The 19,876-nt window shown below is 40.6% G+C and overlaps 1 protein-coding gene and 1 long non-coding RNA gene across 12 annotated transcripts in view; one reads left to right on the top strand and one right to left on the bottom strand.

Annotated features, from left to right (window-relative positions):
• The first annotated feature begins 530 nt into the window (after nt 1–530).
• The window catches only part of MCOLN3 (mucolipin TRP cation channel 3), a 38,082-nt gene continuing 18,736 nt past the window's right edge, over nt 531–19,876 (top strand). Inside the window, exons 1-7 of one of the 5 annotated variants that reach the window (XM_064282178.1) lie at nt 815–910; nt 1,964–2,231; nt 4,766–4,995; nt 8,745–8,912; nt 15,870–16,023; nt 17,128–17,212; nt 17,288–17,384. In XM_064282178.1, coding sequence (XP_064138248.1) covers nt 4,768–4,995; nt 8,745–8,912; nt 15,870–16,023; nt 17,128–17,212; nt 17,288–17,384 — 732 coding nt within the window. In that variant the 5' untranslated portion in view covers nt 815–910; nt 1,964–2,231; nt 4,766–4,767. Of the gene's footprint in view, nt 911–1,963; nt 2,232–4,479; nt 4,996–8,744; nt 8,913–15,869; nt 16,024–17,127; nt 17,213–17,287; nt 17,385–19,876 lie in introns of those variants that run through there. The other 4 variants (XM_064282177.1, XM_064282179.1, XM_064282180.1 and 1 more) reach the window with 4 other exon arrangements.
• LOC111750988 (uncharacterized) overlaps nt 15,835–19,876 on the bottom strand; it is a 38,087-nt gene continuing 34,045 nt past the window's right edge. For 4 of the 7 annotated variants that reach the window (XR_010321423.1, XR_010321427.1, XR_010321428.1 and 1 more), the window contains one exon: nt 15,835–19,548. This is a non-coding gene — a long non-coding RNA (uncharacterized LOC111750988). The remainder of the gene's footprint in view (nt 19,549–19,876) is intronic. The other 3 variants (XR_010321425.1, XR_010321429.1, XR_010321424.1) reach the window with 2 other exon arrangements.

Here is a 19,876-nt window from a genome sequence, read left to right as displayed (position 1 = left end):
GGTAAAAACGCATGACTACTTGAACCTACCCAGAGGTGCCTGGGAAGAAAGGCCTGGCAACCTGCTTTGGAAAGGTCACAACCTTGAAAAACCAATGGAACACAGTTGTCCTCTGCACAGATGAGTTCCCCACAAGTCAGAACTGATTCATAGCAACTGGTTTGGATTTTTGTTTGTTTGCTTAGAAAGGGTACAAGGCTGAAGGCTTGAAAACAGTCTTAGACTTCAATATTTCACCTTATATGCAAAAATCAGAATGAAAGGCTGCAAGAGAGGACTGAGCAGTTGCTGGGAGCCAGGCATTTCACATCCATTATCGCGTTTAATCCGCACAGCCACCTGAGAGAACTTGGCCTCTAGGGGCATAGGCCACAAGGCGGTGGCCCCTTGGCAAGTCTGAAGCCCGAGCCTAAGCCCTTGCACCTCCTGGCGCCGAGGGACTGAGGCAGGACTAGCCTTGTCTCTCCTGAGCAACTAGTCATAATCGCTGCAGCCTCCACTTTGTCGAGTAGTGTTAAATGGGCTGTTTATTGGGAGTGTCAGGGGCGTGATGCAGTGAGGCGTGCCCAGAAAACAGGGACAGCACCGACTTCATTCGGACCGCCTCCTCGCCCCACCTGCTCTCCCGAAAGGCGGCCCCAGAAAGGGCGTGGAAGGGAAACAGAAATGGAAAGGAGGGTCACCAGTTAAAGGCGAAGACGGTGGGAGGATGCCATCGGCGGCGATTGGCAGCAGCTGGGTCAAGTTGGCCTCTGGGGCTGAGCTGGAACCTCAGAGACTGCTAGAGCGCGCGCTGAAATGTCGTGTCCCCCAGCTGTTGAGAAGACCTGACACCTCCCCAGCTAACTCTGCTTCCGCGGTTCGCTCTGGTGCCCCCGACCTGCGCCCTCTCCGCGCTCCGGGGCCGCAGGTGAGCCGAAGCGACCCGAGTAGGGCTGGGCACCGCCGGGAGGCATCAGGTGTCGTGGGAACGGCGCCCGGGGCGCGCAGGGAGGGACAGCGATGTTGCGAGCCGTCGATGATACAAAGCAGGAGGGTCGGGGTCCGCAGACTTCGTTGCCATGCAGGGGAGTCAGGTGGAAGCAGGGTGCGAGATGCAGGTTTTCGACACAGCCCCGGCTCAGCCGCCGGCCAAAGGTCAGTGTGGGTGCGCGCCGGCCGGGGGCTTCCCCCGGGGCTGGGTGGAAAGAGGCAGTGCTCGACCGGCGCGCCCCTGTCACCGACTGAAGCTGCTGGGTGGGCTGCCTCCCACCGGGACTCTGAGGCGAGAGTCCGAAAGCAAGAAAAAAAAAATTTTTTTTTTTTTTTTTTTAGCAAGAAGCCACCCCTAATCCAGAGTCTGCACTGGGACTGTGGCGGGGTGGCCATCTGGGTTCCTGCTGGGGGAAGAAGGGGGAGCTGTTTTGGAAGTTGCTCTGCTGGCCACTCTGAACTCGGACTTGGGCTGATTGAAACCAGCCTCCAGCCAGTCCTGGGTGGGCCCTGGGTGGCGTAAGCGATTAAGCGCGGACTATTAACCCTGGTGGCATAGTGGTTAAGAGCTGGGCTGCTAACCAAAAGGTTGGCAGTTCAAACCCACCAACCGCACCTTGGACACTATGGGGCCATTCTCCTCTGTCCTAGAAGGTTGTTATGAGTCGTAAACGACTCGATAGCACCTAATAACAGCTAACCCAAAGCTTGGCTGTTCAAACCCACCAGAGGCGCCTTGGAAGAAAGGCCTGGTGCTCTGCTTCCGGAAGGTCACAGCCTTGAAAACCATTTGGAGCAGTTCTACTCTGCACATATGGGGTCACCATGAGTCAGAATCAACTGGACAGCAGCTAACAACAACAAAGGGCTGGGGCAGTGCCTGGGGATGAAGGGGCGGGTGTTGCAGGCATACCTTTCTGAATAATCGCTGTAGCCTCAGCTCCCACACGAAATACCAGCCTAACAGAGTCAGTTTGAACTTTTGTTTAAGCGACAAAGAAGAAAGAAAATAGACTGAAGTTTTGAGCTTCGGAAGAAACGAGGTTGCCTTATTTTATCTCTGTGAGGCTTTTACCATTTACACGTATTCCCTGGCTTCTCTAATTTTCTGCCGCTGAATCCAATTAAGACTCTAACTGCTACAAATAAGTAACCTCTGTGTTAACGTGTCGGCTCTAAGACCATGCCAAATACCTCAGATAGACTCTCCTGATTGTCCTCTTAAACTGAAACAGCATGTTCGGCGCCGGCACTGCCAGGTGAGTGTGAAAGGGTGTTGGCGAAAACTCCTGAAACAGCTAGGGGTCTGGACAGTTTGAGTTTTTATTAAAGTGCACGTTCGGAAAGGTGGTTAGCATCGTGGTAAAGCTAACGTCTGCAGCAAATTTAGCGATTAGTGGTACTAAATGAAATGTGTTGCTTCCGGGACAACTTGGTAGGACGTGCTGAATAAATTAATGGTGGTTGGCTCATTTTCTTTGTTCCTGTGGGTTAATATTACACGGTGTGTTACACGGTGTGTGGCTAGCTTGTTTAAAATTTAATTTTCACTCTATCAAAATGGAAAAGGACTTAATGTGACCACAAAGCTGTAATTCACCAACTTGTGTTAAGGGCCTCCTCATTATTAACTGCTTCCTTATTATGTTAATTATACATGCTAGTTTTCATTTTAAGTCCCATAGATAAAGTGTCTTTAAATGCTGGTTAAAATGTCATACCTTTTTGAAAAAGACAATAAAATGAGTGAAAATCTTTAGGGTTGCATAACTTTTTTCTCTCCTTTATGTTTTTACCTAAGAGTTACTGTATTCATAACATTGACAAGCATTTTAGCACACACACGGGAAGCCACACTTTAATGAATTCCTATCATAATTACTTTATTTTGTAGGAACTGAATGTGGTGTATAGAAAATATGTCTTATATTTTATTCACTAAGCAATATCCTTATTAATTTCATTAATCAAAAATTTAAAAGCTTTTTCCACAGTTTTAATAGTCACTATTTATTGCTTGGAGACATTGGGTTTGCAAAGAATGTTTGAATCTGAATCAAAAGTAGGATTCTAGATTTGGAAAGTAGTGTGGCACCTAAGCAGTGACTTGTCAGACACTGTATGAATATATAGGTTTAAAAAATTTCCCCTTCATCTCTGAATACAAATTATTGTAAAAATATCAAACGTATTTTCTTTCAGTATGAAAGGACTCTTCTCCCTGGTGGTTTGGGGTATTTTATTTTTGAACAGATTCCATATTATCTGCATTAGTGTGAGGGAGAATTCAAGACATGGTCCCAGTGTCTGGAATGACGTCTTTGTAAATGTTGAAAAACTTCATAATAAAACCAGCTCTACCCTCTTCAAAGGGACAAATGAAATAATAGATCAGAAGTACTTTGGAAAGTAAAATGTACTAAAGAGATATAAGTCCTTTAATAAAAAGCAAATACAAGTGATTTGGCTCGCTAGGATTTGGACTTCATTCTCCTTTGTAGAACAGTTGCTGTAAGTCGTGGGAGGTTTGCATTGCCCCTGTGAGTCACCTAGGTTGTTCAGGTAGTTGCTCTGTCTGCTGGGGGCTTAGAGTGAGTGGGGTTGCCTCCTTAGTGCCAGACCCTGTGAAAGGGCTTCATTTGTATTTTTCTTTTAATCCTCTCTACAATCTTGTGAGGGTAAGTGTTGTATTCCCATTTTGTAGATGAGAATACTGAGGCTCAAATAGGCTAAGTGACTTGCTGAAGGACACACACGTGTCAAGGAGTAGAACCAGGATTAGAAACCAAATCAGATCTTGGTTCTGTGCATCACACCAGTTGTCATTAGGTGTGGTGGTGTCGATTCTGACTCATAGCGACCATATATACAACAGAACAAAACGCTGCCCAGTCCTGTGCCATCCTCACAATCACTGCTATGTTTGAGCCCATTGTTGCAGCCATCCATCCACTGTCGTAGTCAACTCATCTTTTTTGCTGACCCTCTGCTTTACCAAGCATGATGTCCTTCTCCAGGGACTGGTCCCTCCTGATAAAATGTCCAAAATACATGAGACGAAGTCTCACCATTCTTGCTTCTAAGGAGCATTCTGGCTGTACTTCTTCCAAGACAGATTTGTTCATTCTTCTGGTGGTCCATGGTATATTCAGTATTCTTCACCAACCTCCTAATTTAAATGCATCTTCCTTACTCATTGCCCAGCTTTTGCATGCGTATGAGGCAATAGAAAATACCACGGCTTGGTTCAGATGCACTTTAGTTCTCAAAGCACCATACCTGACTACCTCAGTGGTTTTAAACCTTTTTTTTTATTTGATAATCTGAGGAAAGCTTCAGTCTTTCCCAGGAAAAACGTCCGTATCCACATATCCGTAAAATTTTGCATGTAATTTCAGAGTCCACCGACCCTTTGAAGCTCTTGCCCAGGCCCTCAGGTCAACAAAGCTTGTTCTAACTAAATCTGTTACTGAATCAGGTAAAAAAAAAAAAAAAGGCAAAAACGAAAACATGCTATATATGTAAATGCACACATACATGTATTTTACTAATAGCAGCCCTTGAATTTGGTAATTCTCACTTCAGTGAAGATTCACTTGGTAACAGAAACAAACAGGAAAATGACGTCTTACTTTCTAATTTATTCTGTAAACTTCTAAAATGCAGTTTAGAACAATGGTGTTTATTTGAAACCAAATCTTTTGTTTGGGACTTCTCAAGTATCCTGCAATAGCAAAGAATATGGACTTGTGCCTTTACTCGCTGAATGGAAACTGTTTTTATCCCTCTCTAGAGATGGTAAATCCTGAGATAGTTTTAAGTGGCTGCAACTCTCACGAAGAGGAAAATCGCTGCAGTTTTAACCAGCATACTTCTGTCTCTGAGGAGCTTCTGTTAGAAGACCAGATGAGGCGGAAACTCAAATTTTTTTTCATGAATCCTTGTGAGAAGTTCTGGGCTCGAGGTAGAAAACCATGGAAACTCGCCATACAAATTCTAAAAATTATAATGGTGACTATCCAGGTGAGGATCTCTGATCATGAGATTGATAAAGGCCTCTTTTAACGACGAAGTAGATGTACGAACATCATTTGCTCTTCACCAGTTTTTTTTTCTTTTCATCACTCACAAAGTTATAATTTTAGACACATAATCTAATTTGTTTTCAGGGAAAGAAATTTTGATATTTTGCTTCCAATCAAGAGGTTTATTTGAAGTTTTCTAAGTCAGCTATGTGAACTAGCCATCGGTCATACAGAGGACTTTCTTTTCCTTCCTAGTTTCCTGGGAATCTTTTTCTCTTCAGAGACTTCAGAGGTTTCTGTTACAGGTAAATGCTTGGATTCTCACAGCACCATGATCATGGGAGTCATGACAGAGGAAGAATGTGGAGTTAGCTAAGAAAAAGTATGGCATTCGTGAAATAGGGGACTTCATTTTAGTTCAAAAGGAAATTTTGAATATTATTTCCTTGGCTTCGCTAAACATCTTTTCGGAAACCATGTTTTGTGATTCTTGTATATACTGGTGTCTATATATACACACCAAAAAACCAAACCAAACTTGTTGCCATCAAGTTGATTCTAACTCATAGGAACCCTACAGGACAGCGTAGAACTGCCCCATAAGGTTTCCAAGGAGTGGCTAGTGAATTTGAACTGCCAACTTTTGATAGCAGCCAAGCTCTTTACCACTGTGCCACCAGGACTGTATTATATATATATATATATATATATGTATATATATATATATATATGTATGTATATATATATTTGTTGTTGTTAGGTGCCATTGAGTTGGTTCCAACTCATAGTGACTCTGTGTACAACAGAACGAAATACTGCCCGGTCCTGCACCATCCTCATAATCATTGCTATGTTTGAGCCCTTTGTTGTAGCCACCGTGTCAGTCTGTCTCATTGAGAGCCTTCCTCTTTTTCACTTACGCTGTATTTCACCAAGTATGATGGCCTTCTCCAGGGAATGGTCCCTCCTGATAACATGTCCAAAGTATGTGAGAAGAAGTCTTGCTATCCTTGCTTCTAAGGAGCATTCTGGCTGTGCTTCTTCCAAGACAGATTTGTTAATTTTTCTGGCAGTCCATGGTATGTATATTCAATGTTCTTCACCAACACCATAATTCAAAGATATTAATTCTTCTCTGGTCTTCCTTATTCATTGTCCAGCTTTCCCATGCATGTGAGGAGATTGAAAATACCACAGCTTGGGTCAGGCGCACCTTAGTCCTCAAAGTGACATCTTTGCTTTCTAACCCTTCACTGAGGTATTTTGCAGCAAATTTGCACAATGCAATATGTCGTTTGATTTCTTGACTGCTGCTTGCATGGGCATTGAATGTGGATTCAAGTAAAATGAAATCCTTAACACTTCAATATTTTCTCCATCTTCTACAGTATATATATAAAACACACCAGTATGTGTAATAATCACAAAATATAGTTTCACATAAAGATGTTTAGAGAAGCCAAGGAAATGATAGTCACAATTTTTCTTCAAACTAAAATACCTCTCTTATATATAATGAAAAGTTTATCTCTTGTTTCTCATAAAGAGAAAACACCTGTGTCAGTTGAACGTGAATATTTTTGGCTTTAACAACAATAGAGACCACTTCAGTATCTGCGTACTGGGTACTGGGCTAAACATTTTTCAGGCATCATCATGTTCAGTTTTTAAGTAAATCTTAGGTAGGTAGTGGTATTCCCATTTTCCAGATGGCAACACTGGAAACTGGAAGAGTAGAACCGAGATTCAAACCTTCAAAAACACATGCACTTAATCACACCTTGATCTTTTAGGGAGGTAAAATTGTGTTTCCTAGTGTGGTTAAGAGGAAAATTGGCTAACAGTTTAAGGTGTTAAGCCTGCCTGTTAGTAATAAGCACGTAAAAAGCATATAGGTTTTTAAAAGGAACTGAGGATTTCTTCATTGTGATGTTGCCTTCATGCAGATCTAAACAGTCAAACAAATACTACATAAAAGCAACTTTATAATGGAGCAAATGAGGGTGATGGTGTTGTGACAGGCTCAAACTTTTGAGGGAGAAGAAGGTGGTTTTTCTGTTAAGTTGGAGATTTTGTGTCTGCAACAGCAAATGGAAGACGTCCACAGAAATGGGCTCCCTTTTCCTGGCTCAGTCTCTGAATTACAGCAGTTCTCTGTGTGCCAATGTCACTCCTGTCTCCAACTAGGCCCTTGAGGGCAGAGACCATTGCTTCTTGCTATGTCCTCAGCACCCAGCTCAGTGCCTGGCATGTAGAAGCTACTTGTGTTTTTGAATGACCTGATTAAGAACATCTTTGGGAATTCTTTGAAGGCTGTTTGGTCATTGGCTTCAACCGATGAAAAATCTCTGGACTGTCAAGCTATCATTTTATTGGAGTTTAAATGAGGACACTTAGCTTAAAGAGGCTCTTCAAACACAGGTAGAGACAATGGCATACGTGGAGCACAGGCCATCCATCATGAGGGGAGCTGAGATGGGGAAAGATTTGTCTACTCTCTATATTTTTCCTGACCAGGCCCTGGTTGGATCACTTTGTGTCACACGGTGGGGCAAATAGAGCTTGGATTTAGTCTCTCAGACTTAGGTTCAAATTTTGACCTAAGTCAAATTTCTAGTGATGTGACTTAAAAAAATTTTTTTTGACTTCTATGAGCCTTTTCATACTCACCTGTAAAACGGGTATATTAGGATCTATCTTTTGAAATAGTTATGAGGAAAGTTCCTGGTATAGTATATTTTACCCTCTTTCTATATCAAATACATGCCTCCTCATTCTGGGATTTAAGTTCGAGTGTACTTTCTAAGCTTACAGTGCATGTGTGTGTGTGAGAGAGAGGTGGTTTGGGAGAGAAGGTGAGAAACTTAGAGTAAAATAACTTTTTAGGTATGATTGAAAGGGCTTATGTTAATTTCACAGCACTGAGGTTAAACAACTGTTTTGTGTGTGAACAACTGAATTTCATGTAAAACTTTGGAGTCAATCCTGCATGAATATTAAGGATATGATATGTTAATATATTGAGTTCAGAAATTAGTTGAAAGGGTATTTGCTATTTTGGGCCTTATCATTACAGTTTTGGTAATTAAACCTAGGAATGTAGTTTGATCATAGGTCTTGGACTTATCAATGATATTTCTTACAGTGTATTATCCACGTATTTCAAAACCTTTCTCGATGTTCTTCCATTAAACTCTCCTCCTTGCCATCCAGGCCCGTGCACCATCTGCTCCCACTTTTTAAACGGCTATTTTTTTTTCTTAAACTGTTTTTCTAATGGATTTTGTTGGTGTCCTTGATGTTCTCCCAAAGTGCTAAATTCCACTTGGCCCTCTTAGCCTTCCCCCTGTGTTCCTTAATTATCTCCTGTTCATATACATTCTTCAGGGTTTATATCATTCCTCTTTCCTTAAGGAACCCTTCCTGTCTATTTAGCTAAAGCGATCTTGCTTTTCTGAGTCCCTAAACAGCTAAATGATGTGCTTTTGAAGGTGGGGGCTGTATCTTAAGTAAGATGATACATTAAAGTAAATGTTGAAAATGTGCAGCTATTTTTAAAAATTTTAATACTAGAAGCTTACCTTATCTTTAAGGACATACCGATTCATAACTGCCAGAAGTTTAATTTGTACCAACTGTACTCAGGATTAATTACACGTTGAATCTTTAATAGATAAATTAGTCATTATTTATGGAGATCCTTTGCTTCACTGTTTTTTTACCCTCTTATTTTTCCTTTCTTTTAAGCTGGTCTTATTTGGGCTAAGTAACCAGATGGTGGTAGCTTTCAAGGAAGAAAACACTATAGCATTCAAACACCTCTTCCTGAAAGGATATATGGACCGAATGGACGACACTTACGCAGTATACACACAAAGAGATGTGTACGATCAGATCATCTTTGCAGTGAATCAGGTAAATCAGGACTGCGAATTCTTTACTTCTGAGAAAGAACAAACAGGGGACAATGCAAGGTACATAATAGTACATACCAAGGCACATAAAATTAGCAATATGCATAATAGTAACTGACATGCAAATGACTTATGCATAAAACCTTTAAAAAATTTTTTTAAAGTATTGACAAAAAGCTTGCACAAAACTAGAAACTGAGAAAAGCTTTTGAGACAGAAACTTTGAAAACTTAATTAAAAGCATCAGAGCTAGGGGTTGGCAGAGGAACCTGAAAGATTTAAAATCAGAAACCATGACCCTGATTGTAAGTAGTCATTAAGTTCCTTTCTGGGGCTTTAACAAGTAATGAGAGTATTAACTTTGTAGAGTGTATATAGCAACCAAGACCTGAAAACTCATTTTAAAACTAAGTAAGGCCTTTATGTCATAGCTGACAATGATTTTATTGTAACATTGACTAACTGCCCAAAAAAGTGAGATTGGTTTTTATACAGGCAAGTCAAATTCCTATTCTGAGTTTTAATCAGCATTTTGTTATAAACAGTACTTTCTCAAGCTTCCAAACCTGTACTTTAAGCCTGTTCAATTTCTCTAAAGTTATTCTGAGCCAAATTGGTAGGGTTTAATTTTTTTGTTTTGTTTTCTTTTTATGAAGGGTGGGGGGAGTAAAGGTAAGAAGTAAACAGTCCATTAAGTTCCTTATATATCTTTACTTTTATTATTAGGCCTAAAGCCAGTCTTCAAAGTATAGTTTTTGGCATTCAGGCCATGGTGTTTGTCCGATTTCTATGTTCTTCATGAAATGTATGCAGCTTCCTTATCCTGGCATATAAGTAAAAAAAAAAAAAAAAAAAAACAGCATATAAGTAGGTAATACTAATTGGGGCGGTTTACCTTGAGCAGTGATTCCTCACTGTTTTCCAAGCACTATCAGGTACTTTTAGCTGAAGATAAAAAATACCTTGATCACAATTTTCATGATTAAGTAGGGTTTTGTGGTCAATGAAATCAGTTATTCTACATGCTTCTAGAGAACTGAACAGGCAGAGCGTGGACTCATAATAAAGAATCTTTGCTTGCTGCAAGGAAATATCTCAATAGTCGATAGACATCGAAGGGAACTAATGTGTAGAGCAGAGCCATCTCAGCCCTTAAAGGTATTTGGACAACTAACTAGTTATTCTGAAGAGTTTAACCCCAAGATGTCATCTAACTGGATCATCTCCAGAACTCATCCTGATCCAACATTGTGATTATAACACCATCACTTTTTTTTTAATTGTGATAAAAATATATATAACAGTATATTTGGCAGTTTAACTGCTTTTATATGTACAATTCAGTGACATTGATTATATTCATCATGTTGTACAACCACTACCACTACCCTTTCCAGAGTATTCCACTACCATTAATAGAAATTCAGTGCCCCTGAGCCATGATTCCCTCTTTCCCCCTCCCCCTCTCCTGGGAACCACTAATAACCTTTAGTCTCTATACATTTGCCTTTTTTCACATAAGTGGGACCGTACAGTATTTGTCCTTTTGAGTCTGACTTATTTCACTTACCATAATGTATTTAAGGGTCATCCATGTTGTAGCCTGTATCAGGACTTCGTTTCTCTTTATGGCTGAGTAATATTCCATTGTGTGTGTATGTACCACATTTTGTGCATCCATTCCTCTGTCGATGGGCATTTAGGTTGTTTCTGCCTTTTGGCTCTTGCGTATAGTGCTGCAATGAACATTGATGTCATGTTTTTGTTTACGTTCCTGCTTTCAGTTCGTTTGAGTATATATAGCAACAGCATCACTGTTTATTATATGTGCTTATTTATCTGAATGTCAAAAGCCTAGTTATTTTGTTTTTGACTGTATCCTGGCTTTCCTCTTATTTCTTCAATCATTTTTGGGTCACTTTTACTGACTCTTTTCCTTTAATCTGCTCCTTAAATTTGGGCAGTCCTCAAATGTTTGCCCTTTTCCTGCAGAAACTTCATCTACCACACAGGCTCATCTACCAGCAGCATGAGGTGTCTCCTCAACTGTTGCTCACTCTGCTGCCTGCTAGATGCCTCACAAGCCTCTCAAGCCACCCTGCCCAAAGCAGATTTGTGTTCTTTTCCACCTGCTCTCCAAACCTGTTTCTCTTTCTGGTCAGATGCTTAGGTTTAGAAGCCTCACAGTCTTCTTTGAAGCGTTCGCTCTACCAGCTCAAACATAGTCTATAAATTCCAGTTTCTGGTTGGCTTCCCTTCTTGCCCACCCATCTGTCCAGCCACCTCTTGGCTGCTTCCTAAATAATTCACCTAAAATCACAGATCTGCTTGTATGATGCTCCTCGTGGCTTGTATATATGAACACACAGTGTTCAGCATCACAGCATGTGGTGTATTTACTCTGCAAAGGCAGAGATGTAGTGGGACTAAGATGTTTGTGAATGATTTAATGAGCTCAAAGGGCTCATTATTTTGTTAGGATTAGGTAATCACAGAAGGACCATAAACAGGCAGTCTGTAACCAAGAACCATCAGTTTTAATCTGCTTTAGTTTTGGACCACATCACGCAGGTAAAGACCTTTAATGTATTTTTATATTGTCACCTGAAGAATTACTTGGGGCCCATTAGTCTGCATGAGAAATTCTCATCCTCTCAAAGTGGAGCTGCAGAGCCAAGAGGGACTGATTAAAGCCCCAGAGGCAGAGCCATTGAAGTGCTCCCGTACTGTCTCCCCCACCAATCCCACAGGTCAGCCACCTTCCAACCATAATCCCATACTACAGCTTTATCCCAGAATCCTCTGACATGGGCTCCAAGGCTGTCTGTTAGCTGAACACGGCCCTGCCAGTTGCCCCAGGCCGTCCAGGTCTGGCCAGGTGCTCAGAACTCCAAAAGAAAAGCCTTGTTAAGAGAGCAAGGAAGTCTGTGGCTGAAGTGTAGCTTATACTACTAGCAGATACGTGCAGCTCTGAGTCTTAGATCTGCTGCATTTTAAGATCGTGAAAGGTTTAAGCCATACAAGTTTCTGTGGTCAGAAGGCTCAAATCTTTAGGTACTTGCTATGGGGTTACCTTCCATGTAAAGGCACTTGGAAGGGCTGCAGGACGCATCACAGACGTGACTCTGTACTTCATGTCTTCTGGTTACCTCTCCAGCTTTACCTCCCTATACACCCCGTGTTCCAGGCACGCTGGTCTACTTGGTGCCTCCTTGTCATATGCTGTATATTTTATCTTCTTTTTCATTTAATGGACTGTTTACCTCTTACCTATACTCCCCTCCCCCAAATATAATACTACCAGTTGGGCTTATAGTAGCTTTAGAGATTTAATGCACTTATTTCCTTGAATGGAAAACAAAAATTTCGAAATGAGTATCTCCAGCATTATACTCTTTCCCCCTCTTGCAAATTACAGGACATAATTCTATTTGAAGGAGCCCTGATGGGGCCATGGTTAAGCACTCAGCTACTAACCAAAAGGTTGGCATTTAGAACCTACCCAGCAGCAGAGAGTTGGCAATCTGCTTCTGTAAAGGCTAAAAAAAAAAACCCAGTGCTGTTGAAGTTACAGCCAAGAAAACCCAATGGGTTTTAACTGTCAGTTCTACTCTGTCACATGGGGTCGCTATGTGTTAGAACCGACTCAATGGCTACCAACAACAACAATTCTATTTAACAAATTATGCAATTTACATCTACTACCGTCGATTTCTGGCTAATTTTCCCACTCCCAATGCCAACAGAAAGCTGTGTATCTTATCTTAGTAGTTTACCATCCCACTGTGCGGTTAGCTCTAGTAACTGAAGAGCTACTATTGCATTATAATTTTCACCTCACCAATTAATTTGACAAATATTTGAGCTTCTACTGTGTGCCAAAAATTGCTGTAAGAACTGGGTTAGAGCAGTAGACATGATCGATTCCCTGCCTTGTGGAGCTTACATTCTAGTAGGGTAGATGGATTTTAAACATATTTAACCAAAATCATTTGATTTTTGGATAGTGATGAGTGCTACAAAGAAAAAAATCAAGCAGCATCAGACATTACAGCAGCCTCTGTGTGGTCAGAAAAAACCACTCTGAGGACCTGAAGTCTGGGGAGGGGGAAAGAATATTCCAGGCTGAAGGAGTAGCAACAGGATAGGCCCTGAGACTAGAAAATGTTTGGTGTGTTTGAGAAACTGTGAAGGAGGCCAGTATGGCTGGTATGTAAGGGAGGGGAAGGGCCAGGTCTCTCAGGAGTTTTTAGGCCATCGAAAGGAGTTTCAAATTTTATTTTGAGTGAGATGGGTAGCCACTGGCAGGCTTTCATTAGGGGAGAGACTGTACTATACATTAGCAAAGATTAACATTTATTCCAGTTACTGTTGAGTCAATTCCAACTCATGGTGACCTTGTGGAGTTTTGAGTTCACCCAGAGGCACTATGGAAGAAAGGCCTGGTGGTCTGCTTCTAAAAAAATCATCCATTGAAAACCCTATGGAGCAGAGTTCTACTCTGATACACATGGGGTCATTGTGAGTTGAAATAGGCTTGACTATAATTCTTTCTGGTTTTCTCGTATGTAACATTTATTCATTCCAATATTTATTTTGTAACTTTTATGCATCAGGTAAGGAGCCCTGGTGGTGCAGTGGTTAAAAGCAACTGACTGCTAACCAAAAGGTTGGGGGTTCAAAACCACCAGTGGCCCCACCGGAGAAAGATGTGGTAGCCTACTTCTGTAGAGATTTACAGCCTTGGAAACCCTATGGGATCACAATGAGTTGGAATCGACTCAACAGCAGTGAGTTTAGGTTTTGGTTTGGGATGTGTCAGGTACAGTTTTTAGTGTAGGCATACTATAGTGAACAAGTAGAAAAAGTGTCTGACCTCAAGGAGGTCATATTCCAATAGGAAGATATACGCAGTAAATAAGTATGTAATTTGTCAGTTTGTTGTAAGTACTGCAGAGGAGTGGGGAGGCTAAAGCAAGCAGAGTGAATGACTGGAAGTTGTCAGGAAGGCCTCTCTGATAAGGTAACATGTGAGCAGAGAGCAGATGAAAATGTGGGGAGGCAGCCTAGGGCTAGCTCAAGGAAGGGCCTTTCAGGGAGAAGGAACACTAAGAACAAGAGTCTTGAGACAGGTTCATGTTTTGGGCATCCCTGTTCTCATGACTTTACAGACATTTATTCACTTACTCCTCATAACAACCCTGTGGCTTCTCTATGGAGACTAGACTGTAGTGAGAGGTGGATTGGATGCCCAGAGACCAGCTGAGAGGCCTAATTTATACTGGTGAGAGATGATGGTGGTTTGGACTAGGGTGATTTGCAGTGAAGGTGATGAGAAGTAATCAGATTCAGGATACAATTTGAAAGAAATGCATGATTTTCTGTTGCATTGGAAATGGAGTATGAAAGGAGACAAATCAAAGATCATTCCTAAGTTTTTGGCCTAATCACCTGAGACTTTATTGAACCATTTATTAAGCAGAAGATTATTGTGGAAGATGATGTTTTTATTTGCACATTTAGTTTGAGATTCCTCTTAAACACCCAAGAGGAATCATGTAGGCGGATGGCTACCCAGGTATGGAATTCTGTGGAGAGGTCAGAGCTGGACATAAATATTTGAGAGTCGTCAGTATAGAGATGGTGTCTAATGTCATGGTACTGGTTGAGGTCACCTCTGGAGAGAATATGAATAAAGAGGTAGAGAACTGAATCCAAGAGCATTCCAAAATGTAGAGGTTGGCAAGAGAAGGATGTTCCAGCAAAGGAGAGTGTAAGGTACAGCCTGTGTCCCAGAAGCGGGTGAAGAATATATTCCACGTAGGTGGAAGTGATCACTTGCATCAAATACCACAGATCAGTTAAGTTACATGAGGACTGAGAACTGTCAGATTTGGTAACATATTGCTCATTGGTAACCTTGACCAGCTCAAAATCCATCCCATAGGCCCGGGGTGGAAATTCCTTCATCTATCCTAGCATGTTTCACAATGGATCTTTTAGTAGAATTATTTAGCTGTATGTCCATCCCACTAAGAGTATAAGTCAGTCCCTGGACATAATTTTTTAGAAGTAAGAAAGGACCTCAGAGATTATGTGGTTTAAGCCCTTAATGTTACAGATATGGAACCTGAAGTTCAGAGTTTGTGACTTGTCCAAGGTCACAGAAATGAGACTTGATCCCAGAACTCTCATTGCCAATCCTCCCTGCCTTCTGCAGAGAGGGCACTTGCTCTAAGTGTAGGCTAGTCTGAATTTGGCTCTAGTCTGGATAAAAATTGTTTTATCTAGTTATATGTTTCACGTAGGAGTTCCTGGGTGGCACAAACAGTTAAGTGGTCAACTACTAGCTGAAAGGTTGGTGGTTTGAACTCACCCAGAGAAGCCTTGGAAGACAGTCCTGGCAATCTGTTTCTGAAGGGTCACAGCCTTGAAAATCCTATGGAACACAGTTCTACTCTGCACACATGAGTCAGAATTGACCCAACGGCAACTAACAACAACAGATTTCATAGTAAAACCTGCGAAAGCTGGAACCTCTGTAAGGCAGCAACCTGTTAAAAAAAGGAAAACTCAAGTATTTTCAACTAATAACGATAGAAAAGTGGTAAGACTGCACCCTGTCCAAGGAGGAAAACTTGTGGGACACAGAAAAAACAAGACAGTTCTGTCGAGTTCCAGCTCTCACAGGTTTCTTTGTACTTGTATTGACACATGATCAAGTATATAGGTGCTCCCACCTGACTGTGCCCTCTTGGTGCACAGTAGCATGTCTCTCACCCTGTGCATATCGGCGTGGGTGTCTCCATGCAGAGGGGAGGTGAGAAGCTGTCCATTTCAAAGGTGGGGAGGGGAGGGGGGGAGGGGAGGGGAGGGGGGGAGGGGAGGGGAGGGGAATTACAGCTTCACTTCTGCCCTGGCTGGTGTTCCCATTCTTTGTTTCTCTTTTTGCTTGAAGTACTTGCAGCTGCGCAACATCTCAGTTGGGAATCATGCTTATGAGAATAAAGGTACCGAGCAATCTGCCATGGCAATCTGTCAGCGCTTCTACAAACAAGGAACCATCTGTCCTGGAAATGACACCTTTGACATTGATCCAGAAATTGAAACTGGTGATGTTCTTCTGTAACTCAGAACTTCACTTTTTAGCTCCTTGATTTATACATAAGATTAGTAATTTTATCTCTAAAAACACTGATTTGGTTTTATTGGAGCATAGTAAGAACTACGTGAGAGTTACATGCCAGGCACTCTTCTGAGCTCTTTAACTCATGAAGCCTCACAAAGACCCAACAAGACAAGCTTTATTATTATCTGCATTTTATAGAAGGTTAAAGTGTGGCTCAGCGTGTTAAGTGATCTGCTCGAGGTGGAGGTAGTAAGAGGTAGAACTGGAATTTGGCCCAGCCCATCTAGCTCCAGAGTCTATGCTCTCAGCCACTACATTCTACTGCCTGTCATGCTGGATAAGCCAGTTAAATAGACTTTTGCCTGCAAATTCTTAATGCGTATAAAGTTCTCTCCACCAAATAGCACTTACCTCTTCAGTATCTTTGGGGGTGGATTGAGGAGGAAATGAGAACTGGAACTTAGAATAGCACAGCTTGTTCAAAAGTGTTTCTTATTAACAAAGTCCTAATTTGTAATTTTTACCTTAAACATTAGCTTAGAACATTCAGTTCAAAAATATGTATCTGGATACTTTTGACAATAGGCACTGGTACCTTTTTTTGAGAGAAATGGTAAAGGACTAAAGTGAAATCTTCTAAGGTACTGGCTTCCTTTTTTTAAAAGTGCTTATTGAGGAAAAATTGTCAATGCATAATATTTTAAAATATTAGATTCTTTAAACTACTTAGCACATCTTGTCTTGGGCACTGCAGGTATTTCAAATACTTAGGATACAAAGGACGGAAGGGGAGACTCAAAGCTTATGTAGGCTTTAAAAGATGGGAAGGAAGATACATTCTATGCCATTCTAACGATCTTTTTCTACCCCCATCCACTTCGTAAATATTGTAGTCACTTTTGTCTGAAAAACAAATGAGTCTCTGTAACCAAATGGTATCGATGTCTAGCTTTTAAAATCTTATTTAGAAAAATATTAGAATTTAAATATCTTGTCTTAAAGTGTATTATCTCTTCAAAATGCAGTTTTATTTATTTCTTTTATGTACTATATCATGTTTGTTTGTTTTCCCCCCTTTCTATGTCAGAGTGCTTCTTTGTAGAGCCAGATGAGCCTTTTCACGTTGGAACACGAGAAGAAAATAAACTCAACTTAACGCTAGACTTCCACAGGTGAGGGAAGCCGGTGGGAGTGTAACTTGTTTGTGTGTGACTTTCAGCTGTACTGAAGTCTCCTCTGTTTTCTAGACTCCTAACAGTGGAGCTTCAATTTAAACTGAAGGCCATTAATCTGCAGACAGTTCGTCACCACGAGCTCCCCGACTGTTACGACTTTACTCTAACTGTAAGTGTGGGCTAAGATGAGTTTGGTTCTAGTCTCGGTAAAAATTGTTTTATCTAATTATATATTTCATATGCTTATGTTAACATATGATGAATTATATAGGATGTTTTCACTTGCGCGTGCTCAGGGGAAACATTGGTGCAGCTAACTCTATTTTGTTATAATAACTTGTTTATTATTATCTATCTCTTGGACCTCAGTGTAAGTTCTAAGAGGGCAGAGAACTTGTCTCGTTCACTGCTGTGTCTCCAGTACCAACAACAGTACCTAACACAGAGCAGGTATTCAAATACGAAAGAAACAGAGGGTTATAGGTTGTGTATGCTTGGTTCTTTGCAGTCTGTTTCTCTTTGCTGAAGGTTATTGCCAAGGGTTCTTTTTGCTGAGCTTTGGACATCACTCATAGTGCTTTCCTTGTTTCTCCCCTTCCAGATCAACCTATCACTTCTATACTCTTTATATTCTAGTCAAAAATGGAGCTATTAATGTTCTCTAGAGAGGACAAAAAAATTAAAATAGCAGAGTATAGTTTCGATCCATCAACCTCTGGGTTATGGGCCCAGCATGCTTCTGCTGCACCACTCTTCTCCTTGGAAACCCTGGTGGCATAGTGGTTAAGAGCTATGGCTGCTAAACAAAGGATCAGAAGTTGGAATATGCCAGGCGCTCCTTGGAAACCCTATGGAACAGTTCTACTCTGTCCTATAGGGTCGCTATGAGTTAGAATTGACTCAACAGCAACGGGTTTGGTTATTTATTTATTTTTTTTAAGAGGACAAAATGGCTCTTATGTGAAGTCATCAACTCAAGAGGATCACAGTCAGTAACCCAATGCTGTTTGGTCATAAGCAGGACAGCATTTGATACACCTTGCCTTTATATTACTGAGACTTCTATTACCTCTTTAACAGTACTTTGTATGAAAACTATGCCCATGAAACTTAACTAATTCGCTGTGAAAAATCAAGTTTTTAGAAACTGAAGTTAAAAATTTTTCAGAAGATAGTATAATCTAATAACTATTCCTGACATTTAATATGAAAAAGCACTGAAACTATAAAATTATTTTAAATTTGGTTACAAATTTTGATCCTAATATCAGCAGATTATGAATTATCAGTATTACTTGATTTTTAAAAATTGAGCTATCATCTATAGCCTCATATCTTTTCTTATTTTCTCTCAACTTTTAGAAAGCTTTTTGGAGTTTTTATAATCCTTCAAAGCTTAGCTCAATTGCTCACTCCTTCATGGACCCTTTTGGGGTTCTTCAGTTAGAAATGCATTCTGTGTTCTGAACTCCCAGTTCTTTCTTCTTTTCCATTCCTTTCTTTCTCTCTCTCTTTTTTTTTTTTTTTTGTGGGCCTACCACTCTCTTTTATTTTAGAATCTTCTAAGTACATATCAATTATTCTAGATTGGAAGCTCCTTAAAGGCAGGATCCACTTTATTAATCTTTTCGTCCCTCAAAGAACACAGTAGGTGACTCAAATATTTGTTGAATGAATAAATGGAACACTTGTGAAATCTAGACCCTTTCAGATGACTCAATACAGTGGTAAAAGCAACCTGACCTGCTAGCTACATTCAGTTTGTTTTGTTTTCAACCTTATTATAGGCTCATCTCAAGCTATTCCTCCGCATCGTGAATTTAGCAGTGGATCTCATAGAATTGTAGAGCTTATATCCTACAAGGTGATTTAATAATGAAGGCCATTAGTGCAACTTCACTGTCATAGATAAACATCAACTGGAGTAGAATAAACCTGATATAAAATACATGGGCTTTGGAATCAGACAAATGTATATTTGAGTCAGTTCGCCAGTTAGTAGCTATGTAACTTTAGGCAAATTACTTAATTGGTTCAAGTGTCAGTTTTTCATCCATCTCACTAGATCCTGTCATGTGGATATTGTAGTCATAATTGTAATGTGCTTCAGTTCACAAAGTATTGCTTCATCACTTTCGATTTGTTCTATCCAAGACCTTGTGAAGTAGATGGTGGTAGTGGGGTAATTCCCAATTAATAATGGAAGATTTGAATTTGGACTCAGAGAAGTAGAGCAAGAGTAAAAAATTCATGGCCATAAAAGGATCTTCCTTTTTGCCTAGGATCACTTATGCTCCATGGGGACAGATGTGTCACTGTCATATTCCCAACACCTAGAACAGTAAAAAAAATATATTCAGTGCTCAAACATTTCTCGAACAAATGAATTATACTAATAGTGATTTGGAGATTTAAATTTTACAGACTATGAGGCCTGGGTTTTTTCTGGTGTTTCAGTTTAATTCTCCTTTCTTTCAGCTTATTCTTTATGACCACTTTAGGTAACTTAGTGTTAAAGTTTGTATAATAACAAATTGGTAATTATATTAGACACTTGCAAATGTATATATCTTTGCCTGAGCTAATGATCTTTTGACAGAATTTACTGATTTGGTAACCCAAAATTATGTATTTTGGAGTAAATAATATGGCGGCATAGTG

This window comes from Loxodonta africana, chromosome 3, assembly GCF_030014295.1.
Source record: "Loxodonta africana isolate mLoxAfr1 chromosome 3, mLoxAfr1.hap2, whole genome shotgun sequence".
Lineage (NCBI taxonomy): Eukaryota > Metazoa > Chordata > Mammalia > Proboscidea > Elephantidae > Loxodonta > Loxodonta africana.
Note: the sequence above shows the minus strand (reverse complement) of the source record. Positions and strands in the feature narration are given on the sequence as shown.